Source organism: Phaseolus vulgaris, chromosome 1 (genome assembly GCF_051622355.1).
Source record: "Phaseolus vulgaris cultivar YP4 chromosome 1, ASM5162235v1, whole genome shotgun sequence".
Lineage (NCBI taxonomy): Eukaryota > Viridiplantae > Streptophyta > Magnoliopsida > Fabales > Fabaceae > Phaseolus > Phaseolus vulgaris.
The window spans coordinates 18,771,766-18,781,372 of record NC_143498.1 but is presented as its reverse complement, the minus strand read 5'-3'; the positions used below and the strand labels follow the sequence as shown (position 1 = coordinate 18,781,372).

The window sequence follows — 9,607 nt, the reverse complement described above, 5'->3', positions numbered from 1 at the left end:
CATATAAAAAGATAGGCACTTATGGATTTTAATTGATAAATAGTTATAATTCAACCCCTAATTTAGGAATTTGAACCTTTTTACATATTTTTTATTATAAGATTAATGTGAACGATTTATTCCCAAAAATTGTGTTAATTTCAAGATTTTAGGGGGAAATTGAGATAAAAAGGCTAAATGATAATGGAAAAGATGAAAAGGGAAAGTTGGAACATTGGAAACTCGCCCAAGCAAGATCACTCCAGAGAAACTCCCCCAAGACTCGCCCAAGTGAGTTCACTTCAGTGAAGTTGGACTTTTTCTCATCAAACTTGCTTAAGTGAGATGACACTTAGCCAAAGTCCAATTAGGTTAAATAAAAAGCTTGGGGCATAACCCTGGACATCATTGGAAGAATAGAGAGAAAAAAAAAACTCTAAAGGAGGCAACCGTCAAGGAGAAATATTTTGGATATTCTTTTCTTACTTTCCATGCTTGTAATGGCCAACATGAGTGGCTAATTCTTCCCTTTGGGATTGGGAGTAATTTGTTCAAACTCTTATGTATTGAGGGGATATTTATCTATAATATTTAGTTCTTGATTGATGATTGGTATTATCATTTTATTCTCAAAGCTTGAATTATTCATGATTTTGATCCTTAGATTTGACTGGAAAGTACTTCTAAGCATTTGATATAAATGATAATGCTTAACATATTTGAATGTTAGGAATAAATTTGAAATGTTAATTTCTTTATAACATTTATAAATATGCGAGGAATCAATATTTAGGAGACTCTCTTAATAATTTTGTATGCGAGAAATAGATATGAATGATTTTTATATGTCCATCAATATCAATCAAGATTAAAATTACAAACGATTGAGAAGGATGAACCCCAATCCCAATTGACTCATACAAATCATTTAATTTGTTTTATTTAATTTCTTACAAATTCAAGATAGAAACAACCTTTCCAACAAACTTTTACACATTTTCTTATATCTAGTGAATATTACACTTAAGATTTTAGAACTGTTCCTTGTGGGTTCGATATCCATCCTTAGGACAAGTTATTACTTCTGACATGGTACACTTGCCGTTAAATAGTCATCAATGAACATGGTTGAAATTCTTGAACCATGAGGATAAGACTTTCAAAGTCTTTTTGATGACATGGATGAGACTTTCAAAGTCTTTTTGATGACATGGATGAGACATAATAAAGGACCATGAAGGGGCTTGAGGACAAGATAAATATTTTGTATTTTTTTAGTATTGAGCCTTTATTGGGTCCTATATGTTTTGTAATTTTTGTTTTGTGTCTTAGGCCTTGCAGTTATTTTCTATAATTTTTGTAATTAGAAATGGTTAGAAAAAATGTCGAACACCATATTGTTTTGATTAAGTGCTTAAACCAACAAGGTATGAATTTTTTCCTTATATAACGAAGATTAGATCATACAAGTGTATCGTTTATCAAACAATAAGAGTAACATATTGACCAAACATTGCGCCTGATATTTGAAAATTGAGGATTAGATGATAAGTACATTCAAAAGACCAAGTTGACACTTTCTTGAAAACTATTCTTGAAGCTTGAGTCTATATTACAAAGAATGTTTTCTAGATTTGTCCCTGAGAAGATCCACGCCAAACAAAAAAAAATTAAATATATCTTGGGAGTAGAGCAAAAGTAACGACATTCACCAACTCTCCTGACACAAACTTTTTGAACTCTGACCTAACTATCTTTCTTGTACAATGTTAACTTTTAACCATTGTTTGGTGTAAAAGGTTCTGCTATTGAGGAAGATAAGTACTACCAATTATTAGAGAGATTGTATGAAGAAGATAGGGGAAATTAAAGTTGCATATCATGCATTTAATGCATCTCGACGTAAAAGCTCATAAAATGATGGTATAAAAAGAAGAAGCAATGAAGAGAGTTCAAAGCTACTCAACGACCAGAAAAGGGAATGCAATGAATACTTTTTTTAAAGCTTATAAAAAGTCATGCTTTGAAAATGTTGAAACTCTATTAAAAAAAATCATCTTCCAAAAAACTTTGTAAGACACAATTTGTGTTCATTATGAAAAAACTAGTAGAGAGAGTTTAAACCTTGTACGCTCGAAAAAAACTACCCTCTTTAATGAGCAAAATAGTGATTTGTTGATCACTTAGACTTTGTAAATATCTTGGGCCGAGAATGACTTTTGAATATTAATGGTCATCTAAGAGTGGTTTGAGTAAATAATACTTAACGGTGAGCCAAGAGTGGCTTGAGTAAAGAATACTTAACCGAAAATGGGTAGGAGTGACTATAAGCCCAAAGAATACTTTCCGTCTCTTTGGACCAAGGAAAGACGGTGGCTGAGGTAGGTTCTTGGGAGGATTCAGATTGGAATTGGAGGTTAAGATGGGGAAGGGCTTGATTCAGCTGGGAAAGTGCTATGGAGGGAGAATTGCTTAATCTCATTACAGGGAAGATCTTGTGTAAGGAAGCCAAGGATACTTTAGTTTGGAGTGGGGATCAGAATGGTGTTTTCTCAGTGAAATCTACTTATCTGAATTTAAGTCATCAGTATATAGGCTCTTCAAATGATGTATTCTCTCTTTTATGGGAAGCAAAAGCGATGCCCAAAGCCCTGGTTACTGCATGGAAGATCTTACTTGGCCGCCTTCCAACTTATGATAATCTCATTCGAAGAGGTTTGGTAGTCACCTCTTCGTCTTGCGTGTTTCGTAATGCGATTGAAGAATCGTCACAACACCTTTTCATGGATTGTGTCTTTGCTCAGCGTGTTTGGTCTTTATGTTTTAGATGGATAGGCATATTGTATGTCCAACATAAAGACATTCTAGTCCACTTTGAGAGCTTTCATTTACCACACTTCACAGCTAATCAGAATCAGATTTGGAAGGGAATTTGGTTTGCTATTGTCCGGTGTATATGGGATCAAAGAAACTTGGTTGTTTTTAAGTAAGGGGTAGTTGATGCTGATGAAATTTTCCACTTAGCCCAGCTGGCAGCGTGGCTAAGGTTGAAACTTGGGGCCTCTCCCTTCGGCTACGCCTTCTCGGATTGGATTCTTAATCCGGGTCTCTGCTTACAAAATTGTTGATAGTGATGGTGATGAGGGTCAAGTTCTCCTTCTGGTCTGTTGAAGGAATATAGGTCAAATGGGAGTTGACTGATTTAGCGAGCTGGAATAGCATCTAGATCGATGGGTCGGTGCAGGAAATAGCTGGGCAGGGTGAATTCTCCTCCTTTCAATTGCCTGTTTAGAAGCATGTTAGTGTAGGTGAAGAATGAATGTATGAAGCCATGAAGTAGTTGAGGTGATGCAAAGGTGGAGATGTTGTGGTTGCAAGTGTTGTGTTTGCAAAGCAGTTTGTTTAACAATTGTGGAGTAATATAGAAGCTAACTCGTAGGCTAATGGAGATTTACATTGCAAAGTTCCAGTTAATTTGGTGGGTTGGACGGTGCTTAACTAATTCTACTAGTACTAGAAGAGCCAAAATGCATAATTCTAATGATATAGCTGTAAGGTCTATCATTAGCTTCTGGTATGTTCTGTGTTGGTTTTGCTAAGGGTAATTTTGTTGAGCACCAGGTGAGCAAGCTCTGTTGGGTCAAACAAGGGTTCGTGGGATGGTAGACTTGTGCCCATAACAGTGTTTCAATCACAACAGGTTGGCTATAAGCACGATCTTCTTAGAATAGCATTGGTCATCCTATCTAGCTTTGGGATTGATACAAATTAAATAAGAGCCAGGGTGATTTGTCATCATAAGAGTGGGGCTCTGACGTGAGCAAATACCAGTGATTGTCTTGGCAAAATGGTAGTGTAGAATCATGGTTGCTTTTGTGAACCTCCAAAGTGTTTGGAGGAGGGCGTGGGCCGAAAGATTGAGGCTTGTAGACTATGGAGGCAAACGGGGGTTGGCTTGGCTTGGCCTTGGCATTTTCTGTGAAGGTCTAGTAGCAGTTTTACTGGTAAGTGTGAACAATGTCCCTGTTGGGGGGGAGGGGGGGTGCTAAAAGGTGCAACAAAATAGATAGGGTGTAGTTTGAGTGGGTGCAAGCTCTGCCAAAGATAGGTAGACCAAGAAAGTATAATTAAAACAATATGTGGTGGAGGTCCTGAGCACCGGTTTTTTAAAGTGTCCTGGCATTAAAGGGAAATCATGGGAGGATTGTGGCTGGCATGATGGTTTTCTAGTATGATGGACTATCAAAGTCATAGGTGCAGGAAGAATACTACTGAGGAGAAACATGTGTAATATGTTATAGCTTAGCTATATGGAATATAGAAGTTATATACTTCCGGAGAGTTGGGGTATTGAGGAGATGGCCAATTCACAAGCTGCATGGTGGTTTTTTAGCAGTTTCTAATGGCAAGGTGTTTATGGGTGTAGTCTTGTATACCTTAAGCAGCAAATGGTTGTTGCTACTTTTTTCTGGTTCCTGGTTTGTTATGTTCACCCGGTATCCCTCCTTTGAGGGGCTCGGTTATGTATATGGGTTGGGATACCCCTCAAGTATCCCTTTTAATTTCATTTAATTCTTTGTTGATCAAATAAAAAAAAAGGAGTGACTTAATCAAATAATGTTCATTTGTACTTCACAGCGATAGTCTGTCTCATGGAACTTGACTAGTTGGTCAAGAACTAGACAATTTATTGCAACTGATAAATCAATATAAAAATATTATGTAAACACTCTCTTCATCTCTTCTATATTGCATGTTATTTGAATAACATACAAGGATACTTGCAAAAACAAAATACAATTTAACTTTTCATTCTTGTGTTTTTCTTATTTTCAAAAAAATAATTTTGAAATTAGTTTTGCAAAAGACTTGTTAGATGAACCTCATTAGTGATTAGGTATAAGTATAACATCCATAGTATATTAGATATTCTGTAGACTTTTATTTAAAATTGTTCATTTTCTTGAATGAGAATTATCTCTAGTTTCTTTATTACAACCTTCAATTCTTATATTTTGAATTTCGAATTCAAAAAGGCAAATCTTCTTATACTCATGAATTTCTTTTGATGGAGTCAACGGAGCTTTTTCGTTTCTTTTCTCTTCCAGAAATTTCTATTTTTTTATCCTTGGGTGAAAAATTATTCAAAAACAAGGTTAATAAGTCATCATTTGGCCTTAGTTTAGATCCGACGTTTCCATGACGAATCTGAATTTTCCACAACACTTTCGGGAATTTTTTCGCACCAGACGTGGCAGTGCAATTAGGAAACGTAACTCATGCAATTGTTGTGATGAATAGTGTGATTTCGAAAATTTGAGCAAGGAACATGTGGAATATTTGCATTCTGAGCGCAAAGTATTCGCGATTTGAATTGATTCATTTTGGTTTTCAATATTGGAGAATCGGTGGAATTCTGTTCAACATTCAAACAATACGATCGGTGGAATTTATTTATGGAAGTGGTTCCTGAAGACGTTGCAGATATATGTTAAAATTGATTGAAGCATATTATTTTAATGGAATCATATTCAATTGGAAGCCAGCAATTCAATCTGTATAATTGGGTGGTTCACATTCCTGCAAGCTCTTCAATAATTGCACTTAACCTAATTCACACTGACTGCACCCAATGAAAAATCTGCAATTGCGCCTGCTTCAAAGTTCACCATTTGTAGATTGGAATTCTTATTCATCTTCTTGCACCGTTCAAATCAATTGCACCGCAATTGTTGACACCACAAGAGGAACCAATCTGCATGGCTTCTCGTAGCTGCTTCTGATTTTGACGGTATTGTTTCACGCTAATATATATCGCTTGGAATTTACCTCCAATTCAACTTCAATTTCACTTTATCAAACCAAATCAATCTCATCGCATACCACCATTTTATTTTCAATTGTTTATGCTGATTCAATTGAATTCCACGTTGCGTATTCAATTTTGTTTGCCACCGCGCCGAGTTGCTTGATGAATCAACACTGCTTGCTTCACAACCAGTTTCAAAAGGATCTGCTGCAATTACTCCAACAACTACTTCACGTGCTTTCCAAATTTTTAAAGCTAAAGAATTCAATTCAGTAATCAACTACAATTTTATACTGTATTCGTTGAATTCAGTCAAACGGTACAACTGATCAAGCATGGGCTGCAATTGATCATTTTTGGCTTTTAAATTTAGATTCTGCACGTGAGGTATAATACCGAATAAAAAAGTGCAATTAAGGAATGTATTTTGCTATACTTGAGCAATCATATCCCTCTGTTACAAGCATTTTCTGTTTCCAAGTTTGTTCAAGAAGTTTACTAGACAACTGATGGCAACCAAAACATTTCTATGAATTTACTCTTTCAATAGCTTTTGGAATGGTTATCTAATAGGTACATAAATGTTTAACTACTATGTTTCTTTGATATTTCAATTTGTGTACATGAATTTGGTCCTCCTTATGTATCCTATTCTTATTTTTAATAAAAAAGCATCATAGACATCTCTTAGGTAAAAATAATGTGCAAGAATGCCTACTTTCTGAATAGTATATGTATCATATTAATTCATATAACAAAATTTACTATGTTCTCAATTGAATAAAATGACAATAACTTAAGTCAATAATTATAGGATTGAATATAAAAATTCTGAAATGCATCTTTTTCATAAATCTCATATTTCATTTAGTCCAATAATAAACCACTAGAATGTTGTTGATCAACAGAAGTTTAAATTAAATTCACCAATTATTGATTAGAACCAATAAATTCATCAACACAATAAACAATAAATACTTTGTTCTTTCATGAAACAACAGAATAATTTATAATAAACATACACAAATAAGACAATCACATGATAACATATACTTTCTTAATTATATTTGCATCAAATCTTGGAAAATCTTCATGACAGTAGCAGGCAAACCCAGAAGCACATTTATATTTCTTCTCTCTTGGCCATGGGAGAGGAACAAAATCACTTCCTTCTCTGGCAGTGACACTGGGCCTGACAACACTGGGTCTCCCCATCCAAAATCAGTGGTGTGAAAGGAAAGTCTAGACCAAGTTGTTATTAGAAGAGTGCAAGTAAGGGAAGGCCTTGTTCTTGTCACCTCAAAGTAATCAATTGCTGATCTCATGTAGGTGTCTGTCACCATCTTGATTGCGTCTTGAATGAGTCCCACAGCAAATGACAAAGGCTTTTGTGTTAGTTCCCCAGCTCGGCACACAGAATTTGTTATCACAATTCCATTTCCAAAGTACCCTTTTGGAAGAGGGGGATTGAACTTGGCCCTTCCATCAACAGCAAAAAGAAGCTTTGTTTGTTGGTCAGGTGACATTTTCAGGGCCTTGGTTCTTGCTATCCACACAAATGCTGAGAGGACTTCAAATGTTGTGCACGCATCAAGAGCCCCATCTTGCATTGCTTTCATCTTCAGCTCCTTTAGTTTCTCAGGATCAAAACAGAAGGACCTGTAAACCATTTCCTCTTCGTATAAACTATTACTGTTGGATTTGTCTTCTATGTCAGCAAATTCTTGATGCAGGTGCTCTATCTTTGGTGGGTTTCTTGCCTTGAGTATGCTTCTGTCCAGTACTGGAGGGATTGAGAGTGGCAAGTCTCTGGCTACTTGTCCCCAAGAGTTCACAAACTCCATTGCACCAATGCCATCAAACATGCAGTGATTCATGCACAACCCAAGAGCAAAACCTCCACATTTGAACTTAGTCACCTGAATTATAGAGTTGACACTTTCAAAACTGCAATACTTTATGAGAAGTGAGGGGCCATCTCCTCAATCATTTTCTTGGTGAGAATGAATTCACAAGTACAGGGGAAAGGAGGAATAATTAAGAGATAATTGTGATGTTAAAGTACTGACATGGATTATTATTATTATTAATAATAATAATTGACATTCTCTCTCATTTAGCTTCTATCTTATCTTTAAGAAATACAAGCTCTAATGGATAAGTTGGCTATTCCTAGCATGAAAAGAAAAGATATAGTGGTACTGTTTGATAAACTAAAAAACCAATTTTAGTTACTAATACCAGCATCTCCTAAATTTGACCAAACAAATGTTCAAAATAGTCACATTTTTTCATTTATAAATCTTACCAAGAGCTCCATAAATGCTAGATGACATATCTCTAGCCTAGTCACTACATTCTTTGGTATTTTCTTATAATTCAATAATTCAGAGTTATGTACCCAAAAAACAAACTGACTCCTGAGGGACTTTAAAAGCAAAATATAAGACACAATCATAAAACTTGCCTGAGCAACCAAAGGAGGCATCTGAAGAATGTGCTTCGCTCCAGGAATGTCATAAACCAGCTTACCAAGAGTTCCAGGGTCTGGCTTTGTGATGTCACCGATCTCTTCCATTGAACAGTTTGCTTCAGCCTCCACAAACAAGGCACCTTCCCCTGTGCAATCCACTATGAGCTTACCCTCTGAGCTTATAGTAAGCCTCCCAGCAAGAGGGTAATAGTGGACAAGAACCTTCTTCAATGCATTCTTTAGCACTTTCCCAGCCTTCTCATTTCCCCTCTCACCAGTTTTGAAGCAATAAACAGTTCTCACAATCACTGCAATGTTCTGGTCAAGGTTAGATAGGAAATACAAACCCTTCTTTGTTTCTTCAGCTGGAGGAACGAGAGTTGGTTCACCTAGCTTCACACTAAGCTGGAAACCATTTTCACTGGCCATTTCCGTCTAGCTACTTAACAGCCTACAGAAAAAGCAATAGAAACATGTGTTAAGTGAATGGAAGCAGAAACATTCTAGAGGGCTCTTAAAAGTATTCTAAGCACTGTTGTGAGCTGAAAATAAGTGATCAAAATATAAGACTAGAGCATGCAATTTTGAAAGCATCATCAGGAACACATGTGTTTCTCATACCTGTGGTGTCCCTCACACAATATGATAAGGGTTGGAGTTTCCTTAAGAGAAAGTTGCAAGGTATATATGTATGATGTAGGTGGTGTGCTTAGATGTTGAAAACATAGCAATGGAAAAAAATATATATAATGTGAAGGTGAGAGGTAGTTGTTCATTGGCAACGGTCCAAGCTACTAAAATACGTGCTATCTTTAAGACTTGACTGTCATATTATAATTTTTTTTTCTTCCCTTTTCTGTACTGTGTGGATCAGTATGGGTGAGGGTAGGCCACTAGTAAAGAGACCAAAGACAAAAAGAACAAAGTCAGAAGATGAACAAAGATGGGGTTGTTTGGTGTGGTTGGCATCCCAATTTTGCTAACCTAATATTTTGTTTAATTACTTGCTCTTCCTACCACTTTCGGAAATGAACTTAAAAGAAGCATAGTTTTTAAGTAGCAAGCTTTTTAAGTACGTGTTGCATTATCATTCACATATCATTCATTAATTATTTTAACTAAATCTAAACACTTTAGGTTAAGAAATTAATTTTAAGTTTAAATATGATTTTTTAAAATCATGTATATTAATGTAAAATATTCATCGTAACTAATGACATGTTGATAAAAAAAAAGTTAAGTTGAAAATTTTAAATAAATAGTTTTTATGTTAAATCATTTTACTTCAAACTCAATTTTAAATTAAAAATAATTTTGGAATTACCGAACTAGATACTGATTTTAAT

At 35.5% G+C, this 9,607-nt stretch overlaps 1 protein-coding gene across 1 annotated transcript; it reads right to left on the bottom strand.

Annotated features, from left to right (window-relative positions):
* Positions 1–6,752: 6,752 nt before the first annotated feature.
* On the bottom strand, positions 6,753–9,174 carry RWP1 (HXXXD-type acyl-transferase family protein). Its single transcript, XM_068616020.1, has 3 exons — positions 8,883–9,174; positions 8,256–8,712; positions 6,753–7,707 (listed from the first exon to the last, which is right to left on the bottom strand). The coding sequence occupies exons 2-3, from the start codon at positions 8,688–8,690 to the stop codon at positions 6,850–6,852; spliced, it is 1,293 nt and encodes a 430-aa protein (XP_068472121.1). The 5' UTR covers positions 8,691–8,712; positions 8,883–9,174; the 3' UTR covers positions 6,753–6,849.
* Positions 9,175–9,607: the final 433 nt, after the last annotated feature.

Coding starts and splice junctions, on each gene's coding strand:
- RWP1 (XM_068616020.1), bottom strand. CDS start 8,690: ATGGCCAGTGAAAATGGTTTCCAGCTTAGTGTGAAGCTAGGTGAACCA. Junction 7,708..8,255: donor TGCCTCCTTTGGTTGCTCAG/GCAAGTTTTATG, acceptor TCTATAATTCAG/GTGACTAAGTTCAAATGTGG.